The sequence below is a fragment of the Sphaeramia orbicularis genome, chromosome 14 (assembly GCF_902148855.1).
Source record: "Sphaeramia orbicularis chromosome 14, fSphaOr1.1, whole genome shotgun sequence".
Lineage (NCBI taxonomy): Eukaryota > Metazoa > Chordata > Actinopteri > Kurtiformes > Apogonidae > Sphaeramia > Sphaeramia orbicularis.
In genome coordinates, this window is record NC_043970.1 from 3,586,931 (window position 1) to 3,601,054 (window position 14,124).

A 14,124-nucleotide genomic window follows, 5' to 3' on the forward strand; every position below is an offset into this window, starting at 1 on the left:
TTTCTGCCCTTTCGTTGGCTGCACCAGGTCCTCCTGTTGGACCAGCTGCTGTGTTTGATCTGTAAATAATTATGTGGACATCTAGTTATTTATCTATGTATGAATTTATGTATGTATTTATTTCCTACTAAAGCCAAATCCAACAGTGTCTTACCTGTGTCCTGCTGACATTTTACAGCTGAATCTGTTCTGTGTCCTCAGTCTGAATCTGAACTCACTCTAACAGATGAACACTAGCTTTCCTTTGTCTTGTCCCATGTCTGTGTGTCTGTCTTCTCCTTGAATGTCCTCTAGAAATGTCTCTTTTCTCTTCCTCCTGTCTGTCATTTTCTCTGTGTCACTCCACCCCCCCCCCCACTTCATGTCGGACCTGTGCCGCTCTGTGTTTCCCGTGTTCCTTGTCCGTCTCCCTCACCTTCTATTTCTCCGTTCCTGTCTCTAAATGGTTCTTCTGTAGCTCCATCATATATTGAATTGTCAGACTCTGTCTCCATAATCATCTTTAAGGCTTTTGAAACTGCGCGCGGTTCCTGCACAGTCTGCATTTCCTCATTCAGTGACTGCCGCTGGATGCGTTGCCATGGGATACGGAGACTCCAGTGTGAAAACATTAAACCCGGTCCGTCATTTTTCCGAAAAAGCTGCTTAATTGTTTGTTTTTGGACTAAGGAAAGTAATTCACACGATCCGCAACAGCTTCAACTCCAGTATAACAGTGAACACACGGAGTGATGGAAAATCTCATCACTGGCGAAGAAAGAGTTAAGTTGTGGAAAAAATGCCATATTTATTTATTTTCTCTCCCTCCCTCCATGAGTCTATTACAGTGTGGCAACTCTACTGTACAGTTTTGAAAACTGTACATTTCTTTCAGCTACAAACAATGCTTCATTTACGCATCGGTAAATGCTGGTGAAATCAAGGCATTATTTTATCGGTTTTAATGATAGGCAAAAAAAACGATACCGATATTCACCGATATTACATTTTTATGCCAATATCGGGCCGATAATACCGGTGGGCCGATATTATCGGACATCCCTAGAAAAGATATAAAGAAACTAAAACTAAACTAAAACTAAGCATTTAGAAAATAACAAAAACTAATAAAAACTAGCAAACCTGCTCTAAAAACTAATTGAAACTAAGTGAATTAGAGAAAAAAAAAGTCAAAACTAAATAAAACTAAACTATAATGAAAAATCCAAAACTATTATAACCTTGACCTGAACTTCACTTTCACAACAGTTTTCTCTAAAGAATTAACTCAGAATTAACCCTCAAATGTATCTGAACGCTAACCCTAACCCTAACCCTAAAGCTTGTTCTCAGTACTGTTGACATTGTCATATAATAAATGTATAAGTGTAAATGTATGTAAATAAACATATGAGTAAAGGTCGGTTATTATCCATTATTTTATTTTCTCTTTTCACTCTATCCTTCAAAGAGAGCAGACGTGTTTTTCTGAGCTCTGCTATGTGCTGCTTTTTTTCCTGCCTCCCCCACTCTGCTTGGCCTTGCAGTGTCTCGTCTGACTTACTTTACTTTTGAATCTCTGCTTGCTGAGCTCTCGAACAGCAAATATGGAATTGATCAACTGGTCACTCAGCGCAATTGACACAATTTTTTCATCAAGGAAGAATGGTCCTGGGGAACCCGCCTGCCCTGACGGGACAGCTTCAGCCGGATACACCCGGGATGCTTGGGACAAGTGGAGGGTGGTCTGTCTGTCTGGTTTGTCGGTGGAGGATGTAGAGGACATATACTTATTTGGAATTACGATGGTGGGACCAGGGCCGGACTGAGACTCATTTTCAGCCCTGGAGTTTCATACCTCCGACCGACCCACTTTAGATCACGACCGATTCTTATTAAAATCATGTCATTCTAACCTTACATGTTCTCTTTATCTGTCTCCTTTGTGCCTAGTGGTTCAGGGTTGTGCTGCTGAGCTGCTCCTCTGTCATCAGTAGACTCTGCTCTCCCTTTCACTCTTCCTCCAGTTTCTCTAGACTCGCCTGCACCTGGATCACAATAAAAAATAATATCTACAGACATTTTGACTTAACCAATTCAGATATTTACATTGGCTAAATATGCAGGTTTATTTAATATTACTTTATGCTATTGCCTTTCAGTTGTGGGCTTTGTGTATTTACTGTCTCACTTTTAATGATAAAAAATAAAATAGGTCTGGACTATGGTTTGGGTATAGAAAGTGGTTTTACTGGAACTAATGCTTGTTCACACAGTCTGTTCCAACAGCTCACCTTTTCCTTCCATCCTGACAGGAACAATCCCCTCATCACTACTGGTTCCTGGCTCTGCTTCTGACACTAAAGCACAGTTTAAAAATGCTCAGAATTCTCAGCACAAATCTTCTATTTTCAAAGCCTTGGTGTCAGTTTCATTCATGTAGTGCTGAATCCTGGAGCATCTCAGAGCACCTTTCATACTGAACAGGCCTACACCATACTCTTCATTGGAGCCTATTTCTTCTAATCCTCTTCCCTCTCTGAGCAGTCCTACCTGCCCACTCTGGACTTGTGGGCTCATGGCTGGTGTCTGCTGCTGGATCTGCTTTCTGACTCTGAGGAGCTACAAGACAAAGTTTCCCACTTCTGTGGCCTCGCATCAGACTATTATTTAAATTGCATAACGTTATGTTCCACATCACAATGCCACACAATTCACTGACTCCATAATTAACTAACTTGAAAGGTGGTTTACCCGGTTCATCGTCCTCATTATTTGTTTCCAACCGGAGGTCGTTTTTGTGAAAAAGTTGCTGATTTTGTCACATTTGGCTGCGTTTGCTTCCAGAGCTTTCCTCTTTTTAATTCTTGTCTTCTCTGCACCACCCTTGCTCTTTCTATTCTCCATGTTTCAAACAGCAAACACAGCTGACCATCCACAGCCTGCAGAGCACAGATCGTATAAGCTCCACAGCTACAGTACAGAGCTACAACCGTATGCAAGGACAGATGACGCCAGGTCACGGTGCGTCTGCGTCTGCTTGGTAATAGAGGGGGTGGGGCCCAGGAACAGAGGTTGCAGTTTATGTGATCAACCCAGTGCTATGACCCCCCCCCACCCGCCCCAATAAATAAAGAAATAAATAAAATAATAACAATAATGATAATAATAATAATAATATATTTAAAGTGAACTCCGGCCCTCGTGGCCTAAATATTATACCGGCCCACCAGGAATTGTCCCGGTCCTCCTGATTAGCCAGTCCGGGCCTGGGTGGGACACCTTCTGATTGGCTTGGGAATGGTCCTGATCTATCGCAAAATCAGCAAGACAGCAGCACGCAAAGAGACCCCGCTGCTGTCGGTGGAAATTGGGAAGCACTTCGGAGCGGTGAGTGATAATGTGAAGGAATTAAAACGGGCGGTGAAGCAGACGGAGGAGAGTGTGCGAGACCTGACCGGACGGGCTGGGGACTCGTATAAGAAGTTGGATTACATCACGGGTTGGTCCGCAGAGGGATTGAGGGCAACCATGGAGGGGCTCCGTCAATCTGCTGGACTAAAGGAGAAGACTGAGGAATTACGCAGAGACCTTACTGGACGAAGGAGCTAAGGAATGCTGAGGCCAAGTATAACAAATGAAGTTATACTAAATTTATGCAGCAATCAAGTTTCCCCCGTGGCCTAAATTATTTTCCCTGAGAACTGAGGGAGCAGCACATTCTTTCTTCACTCCCCTTTGCAGTCAAAACATCTTCCATGGTCAAGACAACAGTGGACTGAACTGATAAGAATTGATAAAGACTGAAGGACTAACTGTATGGACAGAGTGAACCCACTGGAGTCTCTTATCTTCGCACACACATTCCACAATTATTACACAGTTCATGCATCTCCCATTCCCCCATTACCCCCCTCTTCACGTCTGCTGTCGGCCTAACTGTTCATGCTGTCCCCCAATTCCTTTCAAATCCATGAACAAATTCCAGCATGTGTCCACGTGTACTGTGTAAAACTGTATGATGTCTTATATTTGTGCTTTGCACTATCTTCTTCTGTTACAATTTATGGCGCCGGTGATGAGCCTGTTATGTGCAGCTCTGTCTTGCTGTTGTAACGAAGCAGTTTCCTGCAAAGGATCAATAAAGTATCTATCCTATCCTATCCTATCCTACATATTTCTTCTGTCTTACTCTCTTAAAGGTCAGAACTTCAGGGACTTACAGCCCATAATTAATATACATTTAATCATGTTTAATTTAGTGGGATTTTATCCACATTAGTATAGAAAACTGAAACTACATTCATTTGTAGTTTCAATCATCAGGGATACATTTACTATTCTATATTATAAAAGGGACTCTGTGTGTGTGTGTGTGTGTGTGTGTGTGCGTGTGTGTGTGTGTGTGTGTGTGTCTCAGGCATCACACTAAATCCGTACAGAGTTGACTACTGCAGTTTGTCATTCTTATGTATTTTTGGTCAAAGAACAGACTAGTGAAAACGACAAGGTGATCGGACCAGTATTTTGGCAGATTTTAGTAATTTTGAATACAACAGCTGTACAATCACATTCCTACGCCCAGAACGCTTTGGCGGTGACTGCTGGACAAATGTGGTACAACTTGCGCAAATACACAGCAAATATTCGTGCTGGGGGACTGGGATGTTGCCCCTCAGGGTCAGGATGTGGATTTTAACACCCCCCATGCCCCCTTTTCGCAGCCCACCCTCGGTATTGACAATGATGAAGTCCAGGATCTAGAACCCGTGGTTCCCCACAGGTCAACGCACTAGTGAAAATATTAAAGGTCTGTGTGTAAAAAAAAACAAACAACAACAGCTGATCCACAGTACAATATAAACAAAGTGATAAAGGACATGAAACATGTCATGCTACTCATTATTGTGAACATAAATTCTATTTCATCTGATGAGGATGATTTGGATGTTTTTTTTCAACAACTTTTTGGGTCAAATGAACACACTTAAAATCTGAACATCAATATCAACAAGTGGTTCCAGGTACAACAAACCCCGCCCCTCACACGTATTGTAGCTTATTTTGGCATCGATCCAGCTGATGTCATCATGTCTATGCATGTGCTGATGTCAACATATCAACTGCCCCTATATATGTGCCAAGTTTGAAGTAAATTGAAACAAAATTGAAGTTTTTAATAGACATTTGAAATTTCACCCAATATAAATAAATTGGACAAGAAAAAACTGTTTAAAAAGTCATAAAAAATTTGAACTTTGTCCTACTGTTCCCAAAATGTAATGAGATCTATTCTGGGTCACTGGTAATCTATGAACCCAATTAGATATGAATTCAACCAATAGTTTTGCTGCTAAAGTGTTAAACAAACAAACAAACCAACCCAAAAACAATAACCCTTGCCTCCCCTTCGGGGGGGGGGGGTTATAAAAAACTAAATAAGTAGAAATGATTTACATTTTATAATGTTGATAAAAAAAAAAAAAGGTTTGACCGGAGAAATAGATTTTATGAGAAAAACATAACAAAACTCAGAGCAATATTCTGTTTAATTGCCCAGACCTTGTTTCAACTGAATACCAGTTTGTTGAAATGTGTTAACACCCATAGGTTTGAGTTGATTTGGTGTTATCATTGGTTATGTTCCAAAGTCCTAAAGAGACCCCGCCCCAAGTTATTCAGGTTATTTATGGGATCTTTTACTTTCTCCCTGAAATCCTCAGATGTCGTCCAAGGTCCAGACTGACAGTGGTGACACATGTCCTCAGATCAGACTTTTACTTCATTTCATTGTTTACATGTGTTCTCTAAGGGATCAGTTCCCTTAAACTGGACTGTAACCTGCACCTTTTACAGGAGGGGGGCTTCAAAAACTTCAAGGAAAAAGAACATAGCTTTGACATGTTTTAAATGACACAGGCCTCAGTTTGACACAGGTGAATTTAACCCCTGATGATTTAACCCCTGATGTGTCTGTGGTGATTGTTCTGAACATATAATTCATTTTAAATATTCCTAAAAATTCCACTGTTTACTCAATAGGAAAAATGTCTAAATTATTATTATCATTATTACCCCACCCCCTGAAGGGGAGGCAAGGGGTATCGTTTTTGGTTCGATTTGTTTGTTTGTTAACACACTTTTGCAGCAAAACTACTGGTTGAATTCATACCAAATTAAGTTTATAGATTACCAGTGACCCAGAATAGATGTGGTTACATTCTGGGAAAAGTAAGTTAAAGTTCAAATTTTTTATGAATTTTTAAAATCTTTTTTTTTTCTCCCATTTACTTATAATGGGCGAGATATCAAATGTCTATAAAAACATCCATTTTGTTTCAGTTTACTTAAAACTTGGCACATATACAGAGGCTATTGATAAGCTGACCTCAACACATGCATAAACATGATGACATCAGCTGGATCGATGCCAAAATAAGCTACAATACATGTTAGGGGCGGGGTTTGTTGTACCTGGAACCACTTGTTATTTTATGTGCTTTGTAAAATGTCCTAAAATACAAACACCTGTCACCAGCTGTGTGTAAAATACACACCTATAAATAAAGCCTTGATATATTTTTCTAATCTCATTTTATTTTGTTTGTGTAAAGAGATCAGTCCTAATCTTAAATATCAAATACTCATTCATTTTACATTTTTAAACCCTTTAAATGTCCTACTTTGACCATGATGTCACTACATTTTTTTATGCAACAAACATAAAATAAGATTTTTTTGATTCTTGCTAATTTTGCCCAAGAATGTAAGTCCTTCCTGCTTTGCATGTGACCATGTGGATGTGCGGGTGCAGTCATGTGACCATGTGGATGTGCGGGTGCAGTCATGTGACCATGTGCAGGTGCAGTCATGTGACCATGTGCAGTCATGTGACCATGTGGATGTGCGGGTGCAGTCATGTGACCATGTGCAGGTGCAGTCATGTGACCATGTGCAGGTGCAGGTGTAGTCATGTGACCATGTGGATGTGTGGGTGCAGTCATGTGACCATGTGCAGGTGCAGTCATGTGACCATGTGCAGGTGCAGGTGTAGTCATGTGACCATGTGGATGTGTGGGTGCAGTCATGTGACCAGGTGCAGGTGCAGTCATGTGACCATGTGCAAGTGCAGGTGCAGTCATGTGACCATGCAGATGTGCAGGTGCAGTCATGTGACCATGTGCAGGTGCAGGTGCAGTCATGTGACCATGTGCAGGTGCAGGTGCAGTCATGTGACCATGTGGATGTGTGGGTGTAGTCATGTGACCATGCAGATGTGCAGGTGCAGTCATGTGACCATGTGCAGGTGCAGTCATGTGACCATGTGCAGGTGCAGGTGCAGTCATGTGACCATGTGCAGGTGCAGTCATGTGACCATGCAGATGTGCAGGTGCAGTCATGTGACCATGTGCAGGTGCAGTCATGTGACCATGTGCAGGTGCAGTCATGTGACCATGTGCAGGTGCAGTCATGTGACCTTGTTGCAGCAGCAGTCCTCGGGCTGAGTGCAGCTCCTCTCGTAGCGTCTCCAGCGACACGCGTACAGACCGGTCAGACATGACACAAAGGGTCGGTGCTCGTAACGCCGCAGCAGTTTGGCACGAAGACCGCCCAGCCGCCCGAACTGCAGCTGGGTCGCCATGGTTACACACGCTTCATCCTGCTGGCACACACCTGAAACACAGAAACAATACAATGTGTGTGTTGTGTCGTATTTGTTCATTTACAAGAAACTGACACTGCATCACACCCCTGTGTGTGTGTGTGTGTGTGTGTGTGTGTGTGTGTGTGTGTGTGTGTGTGTGTGTACGGATAAGAAGGAAAAGCTGAGTTTGTTGAACAGCGCTGGTCTTTGTAATGTTTCACAGTCATGTTGGGTTTTGTCTTTTTCTGCAGGAAAATCCCCAGAACAGACACAGAGGGTCCGGTCCACAGAACAGTCATCTGGGTACTGGGTGGGTTTTGGGTTTGTTTTCATCTCATCTCGGTTCCTCTGTTTATTCTGAGGTTGATTTCAGATCTCAGTGTATTTTGATGGGACATGTGAACCAACTGTCACAACCAAGAATCCAAGCAGGTTTGATTCAGTTCCTTGAACAGGCTGTGAACCAGCACAAATGTACCTCAGTGGGTCTGGAACTGGAGAAAGTCTCCCAGAAGCCTTCGGTCTAATCTGGGAGGATACATTCACACCCTCCTCATACCTTTGTGTACATCAGGACAAGCTGTAGTTCAAGTGCATCCTGTTCTAAACGGACTTTTGCATCTGGTCAGTGTCACCTACTTGCATATTATTATTATTATTATTATTATTATTATTCTTATTATTATTATTATTATTATTATTATTATTATTATTATTATTATTATTAAGTGTTTATGTAATATTCAGTCAATTTGACATTTTTTAAATAGACTTTTATCTTCTCCCTTTATCTTTCTTTTGTATTTGATGCCTCTTTCCTTGTGCTGCTGTAAAGTATATCTTATCTGATCTGATCTAAACTTATTCATAAGATGACTGCTGATGATTGAGGTATGGGCCAACACATATATGAGTAACACAAAACCATCGTTTTTATTACAAAAAAGAGCAATAAGAATCATGTATAATGTTAATTTCAGGGAACATACAAATGAGTTGTTTATTAAATCAGGATTGTTTAAGTTTAAAGAGCTGGCTGAATTAAGAACATTGCTGATTGTGTTTAGAGCGAGAAACAGACTTTTGCAAATTTGCAGAGACTTTGTTTTAGTATCACAGGATGAAGAACATAGAAGGAAGTTTAATTTTAAACAGCGAAGGGTTCAGACTAATGTAAAGCAAATGTGTATTTGTGTTGTGGGTGTTAGGATGTGGAATTCTTTGGCGATGGAAGAGAAGAGCTGTACAAATATTTTTCAGTTTAAGAGGTTGTATAAGGAAAGAATAGAGAAGCTTTATAAAAGCATGGAATGAAATAATTTAACTTATGGATGTTGGATTTGTTTTATTTGCATTGACTATCATGTAAACCACAGGTGTCAAACATGCGGCCCAGTGGCCAAATCTGGCCCACCAAAGGGTCTGGTCCGGCCCTTGGGATGAATTTGTGAAATGCAAAAATTACACAAAGATATGAACAATCCTTTTAATTCAGGTTCCACATTCAGACCAATTCAATCTCCAGTGGGTCAGACCAGTAAAATACTATCATAATAACAGAAATAATGACAACTCCAAATTTTTCTGTTTGTAAATGTAAATATTTCCATGTATTTACACTAAAACAAAGTATAATTTTGCCAAAAATGTGAATAACCTGAACAAATATGAACAACCTGAAATGTCTTAAGAGAAGTAAATACAATTCTAGCAAGATTCTGCCTGATATTAAATGTTTTGTGTGTTTGTAGATCCACTGTGATCTGTAAGTCATAATGTACATGTGTAAATGTTAAACTGAGGCAGAATATTGTTAAAATTACACTTATTTTTTCAGTTTGTTCATGTTAATCACATTGTTTGAAAGGATAGTTTGTAGATGTAAACATTTTCATAATGTAAATTTACTTTTTTTTGCTCTAAAACATAGAGGAAAGTTTGGAGTCGACATTATTTATATATTATTATGTTATATTGTTATTAGGGATGTAACGATTACCGGTATAACGATAAACCGCGGTAAAATTGCAGACGGTTAGTATTACTGTTTAAATTGTAATTATCATGATAACTGTGTTTAATTATGGCACTTTTAGGGGAAAAAATGCCTATGTAAAGATCTGCTTTTATGTCAAATATTTGAGTATAGTTTTAATTTATTACAATTTTGATTTTATATACTTCATATTTGGAACCAATATTCACTTTTAAAGTCTTTGAAAAGGTTCGTTAAGCATCTGTGTGTTATTTATGCAATAAAGTATATACATTTTTCAGATCAGATTTTTTTTTTTTTTTTTTTTCTGGCCTGTTATGTTGATATCATAGGTTAAAGTGAAAAAATAATAGACAGATGAAATACAGCGTGTCCCATAAGTCTCCATACATAGGAGACATAATACATTCCATACGTATATGGTTCTAACATGAATTTCTTTATATTTCTTCTTTATAGTTCTTCAGCAGTGGAGGACACGCATTGAAATGTGTTCCCGACAAAATGGCAGTCATATAGAGCATATTATAGAAATAAAAATGGTTTATGTCAAGAAACGTTTTTTTTTTTTTTATGTATGGAGACTTATGGGACACCCTGTAGATGAAGTTGTGCTGAAAAAAAGATACCAAACATGGGTATAGTAAACATTTGTTTATATAGTATATAAAGGCAAAATCAAAAGGACTGAAAAATGGCCAAAATGGGCTCAGACCACTAAGGGTTAATATTTGAATGTTTCTGCCAACAGAAGGTACATTGTGCCTATTATTTTATTTTACTATTTCTTTTTTTTTTTTTTTTCAAAATACAACTTGGTTAAATTATTTCAGTGTGTGTATTAGTACTTTTTGAACATTTTGAGCACAGTTTCAACAACACCGCGATAATAATGATAACTGTGATAATTTTGGTCACAATAACTGTGATATGAAATTTTCATATCGTTCCATCCCTAATTGTTATATATGTTCTATTATTTTACTGGTCCGGCCCACTTTAGATCAAATTTAGCTGAATGTGACCCCTGAACTATGAGTTTGACAGCCCTGATGTAAACTGTTGACTGTAATATTTGTAATGGCAACCTATCTGATGTAAGCAGATGTTTCATGAAAGGGGCAGGTATTATAAGTTTTCTTCATCCTGCTCCTTTCCGATTATTTAGATTGGAATGAATGAATAAATGAAATGAAATTGTTGTTGGGTTATGGTACATATAAATATGACAGTAGGAGTAATAACCTGCAGTGTCTGTGTAGTGTATAAATGTTGCAGTTCTGTGTTGGATCATGTGTTTTGCTCTAGGGGCACCTGTTGTAAATTAACAAAAGCAACAACGAGTGTTTAGAGAAAAACAACTGCTTGGTCAAATAAATGTTCTGAATTGAATCTGTGATAAACAAAGGCTGACATTTATTGTTTATTTGCAAACTTAGATTAACCCTCCGGTATCCGGGTGCACCTTTTAGGCACACTTTGCACTTCGTTTTAAAAAACTTCAGATTATTTTTCACAATTTAAATAAGGTTAGAATTCAAAAGTTGTTCATTTTTGCATGATCTTTAAAATTCTGGCCACCAACTAATATTTACACATTGTAAACAAAAGAAAATTACAAGACTAGCATCTGTCTGCCAAGTGTGCCTAAAACGCACTATTTCTTCCATTTGATATGTATGATTAGGGCTGACCTTGATTTACAAACAGAAAATCAAATTAGAGCAGAAAAATTGATCAGTATATAGTATTTAACCCTTTCATGCATTAATTATGAGAAGCTGAATCAAGATTTTTTTCCTCTTTAGGCATGAAAACACAAACAAACAATGTGATTGAATTTTTTTATGAACCTATTTTTCATGGCGTTACAAAAAATATCCACTCAGCTGGACACCATGCGTTTAATTTTAGAAGCAAAGAAACATGTATTTACTGATATACTGCATAAAAACTATGAAATAAAAACATTAATACTGCTAATCTGATGTTTTCTCACATTTTAACATACCTGCATGTAGATAATTTGCCAAAAAAAAAAAAACATACAACCTTTTTGTTAAAAAAAAGAAAAAGAAAAAAAAAAAAGGTTAATTACAGTCTAATAACAATTAGAATTTTCTTTACACTCATACATGTTTCTGCAGATCAGGTTTATCTAGAACAGCAAATTTACAGTAATGGTCTGAATTACAGTGTACGGGATGATGCATAAGTGTCCACTGTGTTGTCTGATATGGAAATAAACCAACAAAATCCATAAATATATAAGAGAACAACACCTTTGAACAGCTGTCCACTGTAGTGACCACTACGCATGAAAGGGTTAAACGTTTGATTTATAGGTGTGCATTTTACGCACACTTGGTGACAGATGCTAGCATTTTTTGAACATTTGACCTAGCGCCAAAAATAATAATGCAAATTAACCAATGTTGGAGTTAATCATTGACATATGCCAGGCTGCAAAAATCAAATGATCCACTTTTTATGTAGTATACTGAAAAAAATTTATTTTTGTTTTTTTTGCATGAAAAAATAGGTTTATTTACATTACAAACACGGCATTTAAAGGGTTAAAAAATGTGACAGTTATTGAGTATTTGGTATTTTTTATTTACGGCTCAAGTTGATGAAATAGAAAAAATGTGTAAAAGAATTAAAAACAAACTGTATGAATTTTTTTTTTTTTACATTATTCCACAAGTGTGCCAAAAAGGCACACTTGGTGCTTAGTAAGGGCCTTACTGGACGGGATACCGGAGAGTTAATTCCTCATCTTTTATCAAAAGTCAAACACATAATATAATACATACATTTGATACCTAAATGATCATATAAACCATATTGTAGTTAATAGAATAGAATAGAATAGAATAGAATAGAATAGAAAATGCTTTATTGTCATTTTACAAATACAACTGTGCAGTGCAATAAAATTTTGTTTCGATGGTCTGTAAAGTGCCAAGAATTATAAATACAGAAAGCAATTATATAAGCAGTTAACGATGAAAAATATCAAATCAGTCAACTAACAACACACTCACAAAAAAAGGGTTCAATATTAAAAAAAATAGTGCAGAATGTCCATGTGTTATGCTCAGTAAAAAGTGCAGTTGTAATTGTCAAGTATTATAAAGTAGTAGTGCATATACAAAGATATTTCCATTACTATTTACATAGGAGCAAGCAGAGCTGCAAGTTATAAAGGTTGTCAAAGTGATGAAAACTGCTTAAATGACAATAAATATCTATAATATTAAAAAAAAAAAAAAAATCTTATCATTAATTTCTTACAAATATGGAAATAAAGTGACAAATCCTCTCAATGCAACTTCAATATTTAATATAACCACGTTCATTTCAGAAAACAAATCCATTTAAACTTGGTAAATATTTGTCCAAAGCTGCATAAGATTTCAACCAGTAAATGCTTCTCAGATATTAAACCTGCACATGGAGATTTAGACTTTAGACATGCTACAGCTCTTGGTGTCATGTACTCATATGCGTATAGCTCTAGGTCATTTTATGCATTAAGGGTTAAAAAATGTGACAATTATTGAATATTTGGTATTTTTATTTACGGCTCAAGTTGATGAAATAGAAAAAAAAGTGTAAAAGAATTAAAAACAAACTGTATGAAATTTTTTTTTGGACATTATTCCACAAGTGTGCCACAAAGGCACACTTGGTGCTCAGTAAGGACCTTGGTGGACGGGATACCAGAGGGTTAAATCAGAAAAAAACCCATGGGTATTTTCTAGTGTTTATTCTACAGAGCCAGACCACCGAATGCGTCCAAACGGTGCGTTCACGGTTTTAATGTGACTTCAAGTGTTCGTTTGTGTCCTGCGCCGAATTCAAGTATTGATATTAAATATTTATAAACGACACCAGTCATAAATAATCAATGAACAACCTGTGGAAATGAGCTTATGATGCGTTCAAGGGTCTGCTTTCCGGTGCCATTTCGGCGACGCTCGACATAACGGAACCCGCGCGCCCCCGTTAGAGACCGATCCCGGCGGCGGAGGATGGTCACGAGCACCCGCAGCTCATCTGATCCGAAGGAAAATCCGCTGCGGACGGCTTTGACTGAGCCCACACAGCCGGTGTCCTACCTCCGCTCCGGTTCAAGCCTCCAGCCGCAGTGCGCTCCTCTTCCTCGGATCCGCGGTGCGTCCGGAGCAGGTGGAGGACGGAGCCGCGTCAAGCCCACCGGAGGGCCGCGGACCGGATATGGAGCACCTTCAACAATAAAACACCTCATCTAGACTCTAAAGCAGGGCTGGCACACTCAGTTTAGTTCAGTTCCACATTCAGCTGAATTTGGTCTGAGATGGGCCGGAGCAGTGAAATAATAACAGAATAATATAGAAATAATGTCGACTCCAAACTTTTCTCTGTGTTTTAGAGCGAAAACAGTAAATGTACATTATGAAAAGGTTGACATCTACAATCTGTCCTTTCAAAAGATGTGAAAAACATGAACAAACTGAAA

General features: G+C 38.3%; 1 protein-coding gene across 1 annotated transcript in view; it reads right to left on the reverse strand.

The window, feature by feature from the left end:
* Nucleotides 1-13,852, reverse strand: part of gdpd4b (glycerophosphodiester phosphodiesterase domain containing 4b) — a 60,971-nt gene extending 47,119 nt beyond the window's left edge. The window contains exons 1-2 of the mRNA XM_030153375.1: nt 13,745-13,852; nt 7,457-7,653 (exon numbers count right to left, since the gene is read on the reverse strand). Of these exons, the coding sequence (XP_030009235.1) occupies nt 7,457-7,621 (165 nt within the window). The 5' untranslated portion in view covers nt 7,622-7,653; nt 13,745-13,852. The remainder of the gene's footprint in view (nt 1-7,456; nt 7,654-13,744) is intronic.
* Nucleotides 13,853-14,124: the final 272 nt, after the last annotated feature.